The sequence below is a fragment of the Oryctolagus cuniculus genome, chromosome 3 (assembly GCF_964237555.1).
Source record: "Oryctolagus cuniculus chromosome 3, mOryCun1.1, whole genome shotgun sequence".
NCBI lineage: Eukaryota > Metazoa > Chordata > Mammalia > Lagomorpha > Leporidae > Oryctolagus > Oryctolagus cuniculus.
In genome coordinates, this window is record NC_091434.1 from 173,713,494 (window position 1) to 173,727,679 (window position 14,186).

The 14,186-nt window shown below is 47.4% G+C and overlaps 1 protein-coding gene across 2 annotated transcripts in view; it reads right to left on the bottom strand.

Annotated features, from left to right (window-relative positions):
* Nucleotides 1-14,186, bottom strand: part of CREB3L2 (cAMP responsive element binding protein 3 like 2) — a 135,543-nt gene that overhangs the window by 53,100 nt on the left and 68,257 nt on the right. For both annotated transcript variants that reach the window (XM_002711936.5, XM_008258046.4), the window contains one exon: nt 5,280-5,496. In XM_002711936.5, the coding sequence (XP_002711982.1) occupies nt 5,280-5,496 (217 nt within the window). The remainder of the gene's footprint in view (nt 1-5,279; nt 5,497-14,186) is intronic.

Consider the following 14,186-nt stretch of genomic DNA (forward strand, 5'->3'; position numbering starts at 1 on the left):
CTGAAATTAAGACCTAGATTAAGTTTTACTGGGCAAACTCCCCATCCAGATTGCCTAACTTTGATTTCACACATCTCAAATGGTTACTATCTTTTATTTGCTATTCTCTCCTTACAAAAGTGCTTCTTCTGGTGTAGGAAAGTGACTTTTACTCAGAGAAAACAGTGGTACTTCAATACGGAAGGACTGTAGACCAAATAATCTCTGCAAAACATTTCTGACCCTGACCATAAATGGTCTCAGGCAAGTCCCAGTACAGGGTTTTGTGGCCTTGGATCTGTGAACAGAACAAGGTGCCAGTTGGGGGACATGGTGTTCTCACAAGCCTATGAGCTACTTAAGTTTTACTGTTTTGATTCCCAAGTATCTAGGGCACTGCCTGACACATAGTAAGCAGTCAACAGACATATGCAAAATGGAGGGAGAAAGTGACTTTTCTTTTCCTAGTGTGTTTAGACTATTTCCAGCTTGCATAGCCAAGAACAGTAAGGCTGCTGCACAGCTGACATCGCCACAGATGTTAACTGTCTGAGTAACATAGGTTGCCCTGTATTCTTGTTACACCTCTGCAACAAGACCTCTGTACTTGCTCTTTCCTCTGCCTAGAAGCCTCTTGCTAGACACACACCTTGCTCTTTCCATCTTCTTCTGTCAATCTTTGCTCAAATGTCACCTTCAGTATAGGCTTCCCTACCTATCCTAATTAATTCTCCCTCTCTACCCCAGCAAATTCCCATCCTTCATCTTATTTATTTTTCTTATTATCACAACCATCTGCTGCGCAATTACTCAATAAACAGTCAAGGAAGTAATTTTTTAATGAATCAAAACATGTATAAAACATCTACTGCTATTTGGCCTTGTGTTTAATTCTGTACAACTGCTACAAATCAATAAATACCTCTCTGATCAAATACATGCTGTCCAGTGTGTCTGCACAGAGAGGTGCCCCAGGGCAAGCAAAGCAGGCACCAGGGAGCAGAGCAGGTGTACTCCATGATACCATTTCCAAGCTCAGCTTTCTGTAACTTCTCCCTTAATAACTTATTATCAATTTAGTGAGATAAATGTTTATCAGGCACCTTCAAAGTACCAAGCCAGCTGACAGAAATCCAAAAGTGTACTTGCTGCCCTTCAGCTCAAAATACAGATGAAAATGGATAAATAAATGGGTGATTGAAATTTATGGACAATTGTGATAATCTCTATGTAAATGGCCAGAAAGGATGGTGGAAACACAGGAAAGGTGACAACCTCCAGACGAAAGATTAAGATGTTGGGTGATGTTGAGTTGAGTCTTGAGAGGTAGGTGGGATTTTGAGGAGAACAGGAGGGCAGATGGTGTAGGGAAGGCACTGGGCTCTCCAGTAGAGATAAGAGGGTAAGAAAAGGCATGGAGTGGAAAACTCAATCCTACAGTCACTTGGACAAGAAATGAAGAAGTGACAGGACCTAGTCAGGAAAGAGGGACCAGATCAGCCTACAAAGACCCTCAAGCCCAAGCTTATGAGGTCAGCTTCATTCTAGGCAACAATGGGGAACTACTGAGATTTTGTAAGAGCACTAGTAAGTAAGAACAAAAGCGAGTACCTAACAGTCTTCGGGAAGCATTTTATATCTGCATCCCATAAAAATTCTTTGTGTATTAACTTTATAAGTATCTTACCTAGCATCTAAAGAAACCATTCCTGTCATTTATTCTACAAAACAGTTCCTTCTGTTTTTTAATCCCTCTAGAGCAAGGATGGGGAATGTCCAGGCTGCAGGCTGTATGAGGGCCACAAAATCATTTGGTCTGCCAAGGCAACCACAGGTGGGACTTGAAATTCAACAAATCTATAGCAGGTAATTTGTAACTTGCTAATTTCGTATGGCCCATGAATAATGTTATAAATATCCAAATGGCCCTTGGCAGAAACAAGGTTCCCCACCCCTGCAGAGGATTATAATATAAGGCAGATTCACTGAAGCTAACTGACATATAAGGAACAAACAATTAAAAATTAAGTAATCCACTAATAGAACAGTTAAGCACCCACTATTGTATTCACTGTAGGAAAAAAAGATTGGTAAATTGATAAATCTCCTACAAAGCCCTCCTGAACACTCAAAATCCTCATGTCCTCTTGCAGCTCTTTCAGTAATAATTTAACATCAGCTAAGAACAATATCCTTATTATCAGTCAGACCCTAGCCTAGGTATTGAAATCTATTAGCATACTTAATCCTCACAACAAGACATAAAGTAGTTCTATATATGAGGAAACTCCATCTTAGCCAAGGTATGGAATTTGCCCATGGTTAGTTGGTAGTGAAGCAGAACTTGAAAAAAGATCTATCAAGCATATAACCTTAACTTAATCACTACAGTTAGCATGTGTTCAAGATTTTTATAATCATTTGTACGTATTCCTAATCTTACTCACCTGAAAAGTTCTATGAGAGCAATGTACAGTCTTTTTCTTTGTATTTCTTCCAGTGCTTTGCATGGGAATTCAAGAATCACCCAGTGAGTGAATGACAATGCTGAAAGGCATTGATAATATGGGATAAAGGGGTTCAGACATGGGAAAGTCTCTTCAGACATCGCTGTGAGGAGAGGCATGGTGTCAGTTTCCAAGATGGCCCCCAGGAATTCTGACCTCCTGGGAGTCACGTCCTTGTACAGTCTCCTATCAAGTGAATCAGACCTGCCTGTGAGACTAACAAAAAGCTTCCAGGGCTAGGTCAGAGAAGGTACTGCAGTGGGTCCTTCACCCTCAGGGCAGACAACTGCCAAGCTGTAGAAAGACTCAAGCAGCCCTTGGGGAGGCCACAGAGAGAGCAAACAATTTGCCGTCACTGATTTGCCAACTATGCAAGTGAGCCATCTTAGAAATAGCTCCTCCAGTCTTGGAAAGGTCTTTAAATGACTGTAGCCTCTGCCAATGTCTCATTTCAACTTTATGAAAGATTCTCAACCAAAACCATGTGAGTGACCCACTCCTGAAGCACGTATCCACAGAAATCAGGAAAGCTAATCAATGATTATCATTGTTTTAAGCCACTAATTTGGGGAGAGACTTGTTAATCAGCAATAGATATGCAATTCAAGAGGCATTGGGAATGACTTTCACAAAAGAAGTAAGGTTTGGGCTGGTGCCGCGGCTCACTAGGCTCCGCCTTGCGGCGCTGGCATACCGGGTTCTAGTCCCGGTCGGGGCTCCAGATTCTGTCCCGGTTGCCCCTCTTCCAGGCCAGCTCTCTGCTGTGGCCAGGGAGTACAGTGGAGGATGGCCCACGTACTTGGGCCTTGCACCCCATGGGAGACCAAGATAAGCACCTGGCTCCTGCCTTCGGATCAGCGCGGTGCGCCGGCCACAGCTCGCTGGCCGCGGCGGCCATTGGAGGGTGAACCAACGGCAAAAGGAAGACCTTTCTCTCTGTCTCTCTCTCACTGTCCACTCTGCCTGTCAAAAAAAAAAAAGAAAGAAAGAAAGAAAAAAAAGAAGTAAGGTTTGAAATGCAGGCATCAGTGGAATTATGGAAATTATATAAATATATATATAGAGATATAGATATATATAAATTAATGAAAAGAACATGGGAAGAAACATTAGGACTATTTTGTCATAACAGAGACCATACTCCTGCATCTCAATCATGGTCATTCCTGAAAGCAATCTAAGAAAAAGTGAGGGGGAACAGGAGAAAGGGAGAACAGAGAAGACAAAAGAGAAAACACAACAGAAACAACAGAAGCAGAAGGAGGAAAGAAGGGTAAGACAAGAGAGGGGATAGAGGCCAAGGGGGAAGAGGAGGAGGAAAAGGGGAAGAAGTAGACAAAGACAGCAGAAAGATGAAGGGGTAGGGGAGGGGGGATGGAAGAAGACACTGATTCGTCAAAATGCTATGTGGTAGACGTTGTCCTAAGTTGTTTAAAAACATCTCATTTTACCCTCACAACAACTCTGTTTTCTCAAATTACTTTAGTTCTATTTCTTCCCCTTCCTCCTTAACCCATTCTTCAGATATGAGATAAAGTTGACTAGCTACAGAGAAGAAAGATTAAGGCATCATGAACCTAAATTGTCATTGAGGAAAAAAAAAAATCTGTGCATATTGTGTAGGCTCCAGCAGGGTATGCCAACAGATCTGGGGCATTCTGTTCAGTCAGAATAAGGCCAGATCATCCTGAGCTGCTGTTTGGTGCAGTTCTATTCAAAGAGAGAATGTGTATGAGATGGAAAAATCTGAAACCCCACAACATTCTTTGTCCCAAGATATGATGTTGTACGGGTCTCAGAGCTGGTTCTTTAGAAGAGAGTAGCGGATCTAAGAACCACACTGAAGAAGGGGCTCCGCCACACAGCTAACGCCTTATGTAAGAAGTAGTTTCTGGCATTTGCCCTTAAGCAAAGGGAAGCATGAGAAAACCTGTTTTGTAGGTAGCTACCTTCAAAAGACGCTGTCATAAGTACAGTGCTATAAGAAAAAGAGAAGAACGCTCCTACCAAACCAGAAGAAGTCAAGTTAGTGAGCATTCCCGCCACAGCAAGCTCCTGTGCAGAAGGCATAAGCAGGACTGGGAACAGAGAGAACAGTTTTTAAATCTTACTTGAGTATGAAAATACCTGGTTATCCCTCTAGGAAAACAAAATACAATTAAATTAGAAAGGTTATATGTCTTGGGAAATTTGGGAAATGGAACATATACCAAGTACAGACCTACAGAGAAATGGTCAAAATGTTTTAACATCTCTAAATTAGACTTTCAACAAATCCCATTTGTTGATGAGTAGGGAAGTATAGCCAACAAGAAAATCTAAGAATGCCTACCAAGAACCTGACACATGGAGTCCATGGAACATGTTGGCAGTGGGCTGAAAGGATGCCCAAAAAGCTTCTATGGAGAAGAGTGGTCATAAACATCCTGTCTCAGGAAAAATGACATCACCAACCCTAAAAACAATGTACTTACTGGAATGGTGAGAACTATCAACCAACAGGTCAACCTCATTTTGAAAAGCCCATATTGTTGTCCAAAGCCACAAGGCCAAAAAAAAAAAAAGTAATTACTATCATTTTGTTTAGTTGTAGTTAAGTTCCCAGGGGACAGACTCCAACATAGAGAAATATACTGTGCCCCTTCCTATCTCCCATAGCCCAAGCATACGGCCTTACAGACAGACATGCTGCGCTAAAGTGGGGCTGACAGTAACATGATGCACTCCACCCCCTCACGGAGCTCGGACTCAAAGGTGCCAAGGCCCCTGGAGCTCCCCCTGCACCGAGTGTACCGTCATTGAAGCTGTCGCTGTTGGTCACGTGAGTGAATGGCGACTGGGCCCGGGGCTCCTCACACAGGGAGTAGCTGTGCTCAGCCTGGATGAGAGGCGCCGGCGAGGTCGGCGATGGCTCCACCTCCATCGACACAGTCTTTTCTGAGAGGAAGGGGTCATTCAGGAGTTGACCCAAGACGTTCTGGGAAAATTCATCCAGAAGTTCTGAGAAGTGCTACAAGAAACAAAGCAAGAAGAATTCAGTTCCCCTCATCCGTGATCTCATAGTTAGATGCACATATACTCAGACTATCACATCATCCCCTGAAGCATATGCAGTCATGTATATGCAACGTTCAGTTATCTGTTGCTGTCTAGCCAACCACCCCAAAGCTTAGCAGCTTAAAATACCCATCAGTTTTTTGAAGATTTACTTATTTATTTGGAAGTCAGGGAGAGGGAGAGAGAGATCTTCCACCCACCAGTTCACTCCCCAGATGGTAGCAAATGGCCAGGGCTGGGCCAGGCTGAAGCTAGGTGTCGCTCCCCCTCTTCGCGGAGGAACGACACTAAACCCTGCCTAGGCTTCCTATCCGAGTCACGGCACCATTATGTCGCTCCCCCTCTTCGTGGAGGAACGACACAGGACCCTGCGTTGTTCTTTTGTCTGCTCGGCCCTTCCCGGGTTTGCTGCTGGTTCTTCCCGGGTTGGCTACAGTCCCTTCCACCTCCGTGGAAGGGCGGTTCCCCCTGCCACTTTCCCCACTTCCGTGGGGGAGCGGCACACCGCCGGCCGGCTCTCTCGAGGGCTGCTCAGATGTTCCTCAGGTGTTCCTCTTAGATGTTCCTGGTGCATGTTGTCTCTCTCCTCCTTTATAGTCCTCTTCCACCAATCCCAACTCTGCTACCCACATGCCGAGTATGCTCTCTTCCAATCAGGAGCAGGTCCTGCTGTTTATTGGCTGAACTGGAGGCAGCTGCGTAGAAGCTGTTTTCTCCTCTCCCAGCGCCATATTGTGGGAGAGCAGATGCATAGAATAAGTCTTAATTCCAGTAACAGTCTAGTCCGAGTTGCTCCCCACACTAGGTACTAGAACCTTCTTGTGGATGGGAGGGGCCCACATCCCTGGGTCATCTCCCGCTGCTTTGCCCATGCTGTTAGCCGGGAAGCGCATCGGAAGTGAAGCAGTCAGGACTTGAATCAGTGCCTACAGGAAATGCTGGTGTTGGAAGCAGCGGCTTTACCTGCTAAGCCACAATGCCGGCCCCATAACCATCATCCTTTATTTCTTACTACCCTGTGGGTGGGCCAGGTGGGGGAATTGATAGTTTGAGTTCCCTGAAGCAGCCACGTCAAAGTGGAGGGTTAGCTGGGGGCTGGCTGTGCTGGTCTGGGATGGCTGGACACCTGGGCCCTTTTCTCAAGGAGGCTAGACTGGGTTGGGCTTCCTCACAAGACTGGGAGAAGGGCAAAGCTGACTAGTCTCAGATGTCGTACAGTATTACTCCCTCTACACTGTTTTGATCAAGGCAAGAGACTAGGCCAGCCCAGACTCAGGGGGTAGGAAAACAGACTCTGCTTGGTGAGCAGAGGACAGGAATAGCTTGATTGTCCAGGGGTCACTACTGCAATGATCCACCACACTGTGCATTGGTAACATTTTATAATAACCTAAATCCTGTGTTTCTATAGCATGAGGGTGCTATTTACAGTAAGGTGCCAAGTTCAAAAGCATTAGATGCAGCTTCTTTCTTTTCTCCCCATTCCCTGCACTGTGTTCTCCAGTTTTTCTTCAATCTCCATGTCTTCCCAGCTTTCATCTTTAATGTTGTGAAGTTCCCAGGCCCCACCATGCTATGGATGCAATACAGCAGTGGTATACTGTCGCTCCCCCTCTTCGTGGAGGAGCAACACAGGACCCTGCGCTGTTCTTTCGTCTGCTCGGCCCTCCCCGGGTTTGCTGCTGGTTCTTCCCGGGTTGGCTACTATCCCTTCCACCTCCGTGGAAGGGCAGTTCCCCCTGGCCACATTCCCCACTTCCGCAGGGGAGCGGCACACCGCCGGCCGGCTCTTCTCGGGGGCTGCACGGGTTCCCTTAGATGTTCCCCATAGATGTTCCTGGTGCATGCCGTCTCTCTCCTCCTTTATAGTCCTTCTCCGCCAATCCCAACTCGGCTGCCCACACGCCGAGTACGCTGCTCTCCAATCAGGAGCAAGTCCTACAGTTAATTGGTTGAACTGGAGGCAGCTGTGCGGAAGCTGTTTACTTCTCTCCCAGCGCCATATTGTGGGAGAGCAGATGCATAGAATAAGTCTTAATTCGAGTAACTTAGTCTAGTCCGGATTGCTCCCCACAGATCCCCCTTTCTTTTTATTTTTTGGCGTTGATACGCGCCTGTCTTCGGTGTCCCACGGCACACACTCTGCTCTACTTGCTAGCGTTGCCACAGGCTCTTACAAGTCCTATCAATCAGGAAAACCGAATCCGGGTCCTCTCTTCGCCATTGTGAGGAGGTTTTTAGGCGCTGATGCGTGCCTGTGTTCGGTGCCCTGCAGCGCATGCTCTACTCTGCTAGAACTGCCTGCAGGTGTTTACAAAACCTATCAGGCAAACCGAATCCAAGCCTTCTCATTGCCGTATTGTGGGGGAGACTTATTAGTGTTGGTTCGTGCCTATCTTCGGTGACCTGCAGCTCATACTCTGGTCGAGCTTTGCTGGCGCTTACCGCCTTAAATCAGGCAGACCGAATCCAAGCCTCCTAATTATTGCATTGTGGGGAAGCTTTACTGATGTTAATTCGTGCTTGTCTTCGATGACCTGCGGCTAGCCGCCCAGGTGCTCATCGCCTCACTAATCGGGCAGACCGAATCCAAGCCTTCTAATTGGCATGTTGAGGGGAGGCCTTATTTTTCTCTATTTCTCTATCTCCGGGCATTCCTACCTCTCCCATTTCACTTCTATCTTCCAGCATTCCCATTTCTCTTTTACTTCACTTCCAAACTTCTGTTTCTCTTATCCCTGCGGCTTTCCGGCACCTCGCCCCGCCGGCGGGTTCCCGGCTCTGCGCCGCTTCAGCCCGCGCGCCTCTCTCATCTGCGCAGCTTCCCGGCTTTGCGCGGCTCGGCTTTGCGCGCTCCGCGGTCTCCACGCTTAACCCTTTCGCGTCTGAACCACGGCCTACGCCAGCGTTCCCTATCTATTCACGCCCCGTGCTCTCTCTGCACGCGGCAGCTTCCGCGAGTAACACAGCGTAGCTTGCGTCTCCACCACTAGCATTCAATCCAAGTTCCCCGGGCTAGCCTGGCGAATTCAACCCAGCGTACGTCTCCGCCCCACGGTTTGGCTTCCCGTCCTTTGCTCCCCGGGCTAATCAGACGGATCCCAATCTGGCTTACGTCTCAGCTTCTGGTTTCAACTTTTCGCCCCCTATTCCCGGGCTAACTTGAGAACCCCAAAGTGGCTTTCGTCTCCGCCTCGGCCTGCCCCCCGCGGCTTCAATTTCCCTAACATTTTTCTCTACCCGGTATGTTTCCCCAAGCTTTCCTCCAACGATACTCCTCCCTCATTTCTCCTGGCCTCTCCCCACAGTCCGCGTCCGAGTCTGTTTGTTCTAGCTTTCACTTTCGCTTTCGACCTTAGAGATTTCTCCCAGCTTCCCCCCGTAGTCCGTATCCGAGTCTATGCCTAGGCTTTCAATAGCTTCTTCCGGCACCTTTTCGTCCGGCTTTTCCCTAGGCTGTTTGCTAGTCTCTCTCTCCGAAATTTCCCTAGGCTGTTTGCTAGTCTCTCTCTCCGATATTTTCCCAGTTCTTCCCGTTTCTTCCCTCCTAAGTTTGCTATCCGTCCTAGGTTTCCTATCCGAGTCAGGTTTCCTATCCGAGCTAGGTTTCCTATCCGAGCTAGGTTTCCTATCCGAGTCACGGCACCATTATGTCGCTCCCCCTCTTCGTGGAGGAGCAACACAGGACCCTGCGCTGTTCTTTCGTCTGCTCGGCCCTCCCCGGGTTTGCTGCTGGTTCTTCCCGGGTTGGCTACTATCCCTTCCACCTCCGTGGAAGGGCAGTTCCCCCTGGCCACATTCCCCACTTCCGCAGGGGAGCGGCACACCGCCGGCTGGCTCTTCTCGGGGGCTGCACGGGTTCCCTTAGATGTTCCCCATAGATGTTCCTGGTGCATGCCGTCTCTCTCCTCCTTTATAGTCCTTCTCCGCCAATCCCAACTCGGCTGCCCACACGCCGAGTACGCTGCTCTCCAATCAGGAGCAAGTCCTACAGTTAATTGGTTGAACTGGAGGCAGCTGTGCGGAAGCTGTTTACTTCTCTCCCAGCGCCATATTGTGGGAGAGCAGATGCATAGAATAAGTCTTAATTCGAGTAACTTAGTCTAGTCCGGATTGCTCCCCACAGTATACATGTACATATACATATACATATACAGACATATCCCCTGGGGTTCCTACAAGCCCTTCTTCCACTGTCACACTCTAAAAGAGCTAAAACTCCACCCTCCTCAGTAGAGGCATATTCATAGTCCGAGGACTTGTAGAGCAGGGATTCTCGCCCTTGCCACTGCTGACCCATTGGACAGAATAATTCTTTATAAGGGGAAGGTGAGGTTGTTATATGCATTATAGAAATCGAGCAGCATTCCTGGCCTCTGTCATCTAGATCCCAGAAGTACTGTCCCACAGCCAAATGTATATCATAGGAAAATCCAGCTCTGGTTCAGAACCATTGCTATAGGGTATATTGAAAATAATACTAATAATACTAATAAAATAAAATTTGAAAGTTTACTTTGGCAGCAGTAGAACCACTGTTGCCTCCTTAATGTTCCCTTAATCACATTCCAACATCTTCACTGATTAAACTTTGTCAAAATCCAGCAATCAGAACACTGACTACAAGTGCAAGTAGTGACATCCGGGATATGCAGTGAAAATTCTTGGGAATCACCTGAAATATCAATGAAGATGTTATGAAAATGAATGCAGGAAGAGGAGGTGGGAGATGTCGTAGCGTTAGAGCTCTAAAGTTAGGATGGTTGTAGGACAGACCAAGGTCCTTTAATAAAGGAGAGAGGCTGACAGCAAAGAGGAGGCCCTTGCAGGCTAGTTCCACTGTGTATGAGGTCCCTAAAGAGTTGGAAGGGAGGGGAGGCTGACGCTGTGGCACAGTGGGTTCAAGCCCCGGCCTGCAGCAGTGGCATCCCATATGGGCACCAGTTCGAGTCCCAGCTGCTCTACTTCGGATCCAGCTCCCTGATAACTGTCCTGGGAAAGCAGCAGAGATGGCTCAAGTGCTTGGGCCCTGCATCTGTGTGAGAGACCCAGAAGAAGCTCCTGGCTCCTAGTTTCAGAGAGGCCAGCTCCAGCCATTGTGGCCATTTTTTGGGAGTGAACCAGTGGATGGAAGACCTCTTTCTCTGTCTCTACCTCTCTCTGTAACCCTGTCTTTCAACTAAATAAATCATTTAAAAATAAAGTTGGAAGGGAGGGTTTCGCTGATACCACAAACATGAAGCGGCTGCATCTCATCAGGACAGAATGTAGGAAGGCGGCAGACCTATCCTGATAAGCATGCTGGTCTATGAGAACAAGAGCAGGTAGGTGGGAGGGGGTTCTCTGAGTACACACAGGTTCAGAGCTGCAAGGTCAATAGGAGGAATTAAGGCAATAACCCTCATTAAATGCCAACTGCCAGCATCACAATTACCAAGAGGGGTTTTGCTAGTTTTTTTATAAAAAAAAGTTTTAAACATTCAAAAAATTATACAGAATTATATCGTGAAAAATTTTATACATTTGCTACTGCAAAATTTTTAAGAAGATTTATTTATTTATTTGAGAGGCAGAGTTACAGAGAGAGGGAGAGACAGGTCTTCCATATGCTGGTTCACTCCCCAAATGGCTGCAATGGCCTGAACTAGACCAATCCGAAGCCAGGAACCAGGAGCTTCTTCTGGGTCTCCCACATGGGTGCAGGGGCCCAAGGACTTGGGCCATCTTCTACTGCTTTCGCAGGCCATTAGCAGGGAGCTGGATTGGAAGTAGAGCAGCCAGGACTTGAATTGGTGCCCATATGGGATGCTGGTGTCGCAGGCAGAGCCTTAATCTACTACGCCACAGCGCTGATCACTTCTGCAACATTTTTTCGTTCCTCTTTTCTTGTCTCTCTCACTCCCCCCACCCCGCTCGCTCTGCTTAGTCTTTTTTTTTTAAAGAAATAAAACAAGAGGGTATTGTTAAATCACCTACCCACACCCCTTCCTCCTTCTCAAAGCTAACCCCTAGCCTGAACTTGGTGTTTATCTTTCCTATTCAGGCCTTCAGTCTCTTATTACATATACGTAAATAAAGTATACATACTTTAAACTTTAAATAGTACATCATACATCCTTCTTAAATTTCTTTTTTCTTCTTAAATTTCTTTTTTTCAAAAACTTTTTAATTTATCTATTTTTTATACATGTAGCTCTCATTCATTTAAACTTTTGGACAGTATTCTATTATACTTATCCATTTCCCCTTAACAGTAAAGTTTTTTTTATTATATGAAATATTGTAGGCCAGCGCCGCGGCTCACTAGGCTAATCTTCCGCCTTGCGGTGCTGGCACACCGGGTTCTAGTCCCAGTCAGGTCGCCGGATTCTGTCCCGGTTGCCCCTCTTCCAGGCCAGCTCTCTGCTGTGGCCCGGGAGTGCAGTGGAGGATGGCCCAAGTGCTTGGGCCCTGCACCCCATGGGAGACCAGGATAAGTACCTGGCTCCTGCCATCGGATCAGCGTGGTGCGCCAGCCACGGTGGCCATTGGAGGGTGAACCAACAGCAAAGGAAGACCTTTCTCTCTGTCTCTCTCTCTCTCACTGTCCACTCTGCCTGTCAAAAAAAAAAAAAAAAAAGAAATATTGTAGCAAACATTCTTGCCCATGAAGGGATTTTTTTTTTATTTGACAGATACAGTTAGACAGTGAGAGAGAGAGACAAAGAGAAAAGTCTTCCTTCTGTAGGTTCACCCCCAAAATGGCCGCTACAGCCAGAGCTATGTCGATCCGAAGCCAGGATCCAGGTGCTTCCTCCTGGTCTCCCACATGGGTACAGGGGCCCAAGCACTTGGGCCATCCTCCACTGCCTTCCCGGGCCACAGCAGAGAGCTGGACTGGAAGAGGAGCAGCCGGGACTAGAACCTGGCATCCATATGGGATGCCGATGCCGCAGGTGGAGGATTAGCCAAGTGAGCCACGGCGCCGGCCCCATGAAGGGATTTTTAAAAACATACAAGGTCTACGACCCTCCCTCAGAGAGTCTGACTTAGTAAGTCAAAGGCTTCTACACTCAAATTAAAGCCATCGTCACCACTGAGAGTCTATACTCGCATCAGCTTTTCAACCATCAAAGGTCAACTCCGTTTCCACCCACCATCCCTCTTCCTACACAACTTTATACCACTTTAGGCCCTAGAAGTTTACGACATTCCTAGAAGTTCAGAAATGCCGCAGATGAGAGAAAAATTCACATATCTTGCAGTTGCCATGTGCTAAATTTTAGATGGGTCCTAGAGATGCCAAGTGAGTCAGAAGGCAGAAAAAGTCCAGGCCTTCCCTGAGCTTACCATTTGGACCAGTGCTTCTCCGACTTCCACGTGCGTATGGATTACCTGGGGACCTTAAGACTTCGACTCTGATTCCCCTGTTTAGGTAGGACCCATGATCCTTCCTTTCTCTCTCTCTCCCCCTGATTTATTTATTTGAAAGGCAGAGTTATAGCGAGAGGGAGAGACAGAGAGAATCATCACCTGCTGCTTCACTCCCCAGGTGCTGCAAAGGCCAGGCCTGGGCCAGGCCAAAGCCAGGAGCCAGGAGCTTCATTTGGGTCTCCCAGTGGGTGCAGGGGTCCGAGTACTCGGGCCGTCTTCCACTGCTTTCCCAGGCACATTAGCAGCGAGTTGGATCAGAAGTGGAGCAGCCGGGACATGAAATGGCACCCATGTGGGATGCCGGCATCGCGGGTGGTGGCTTAACCCACTATGCCCTAACACCGGCCCCACGATCCTTCATTTCTAAGCAGTTCCCAACCAATGCTGCTTGTCTACAGCCCACACTCTGAGCAGGAAGGAGCACAACAGCGGCCAGGCTGATTGGAACCAGATTTCCTGATTGCACAACAACCTGGAGTCAGCCTCGGAGTCCCCAAGGAGCTCCCCAGAGACCCATGTACCATGGCTCTTGATAGCTGCCAAATATCCTGCAAGTGGGATTCCCTTAAAGACCAAAATTACGATAACAAAAAGACAAACAAATAACACAGAATGTAAAATGCAAAAGCAAGAGTTACACTCGCAGTCCTCGCATTTCCAAGCCACAATTCTGTCCCCTGAACTTCAAGGTCAACTCTGGCCCTGCTGCACCACCAGACTCCCATATACCCTGAGGCAAGGCAACGCTGCCCAGATTGGCGTTCTGCTGATATGCTGCTTTCTTTCTCCTGAGCTGCACTAATGAACGCTTTTATGAACAGCCCCTGGATAACCAATAATCAACTTTCTCTAACTCTGCTAACCTTCCCTGAACGCCCTCTACTTTGGATGATGTGGTAATTATCATGTTACCAAACCATTTAGCTCTAATGACAGGCAGGCCTAAAGAATCCATAGTTGTTATCGAGTGTATTATCATAAACTACCTCTCCTCCCTTGCCCAGAAAAAAGAACGTCTTCAGAAGCGAGGATCAACTGTGCTAACCATCCCCCCACCCCTAGGAACTTGGCAAAGTGAAAACACTGAGTAGGCTGAGGGCAGATACTTGTGATTGCAAAGATTCACCCCAGCAGTTGGGACCACATGCTACGACTGAGCCCAGCAGATTAATTCCAGCTGGATGTCCTTGGCTGCTGGGGGCCCCAGGACTTAGCAGACAGACCAACTGC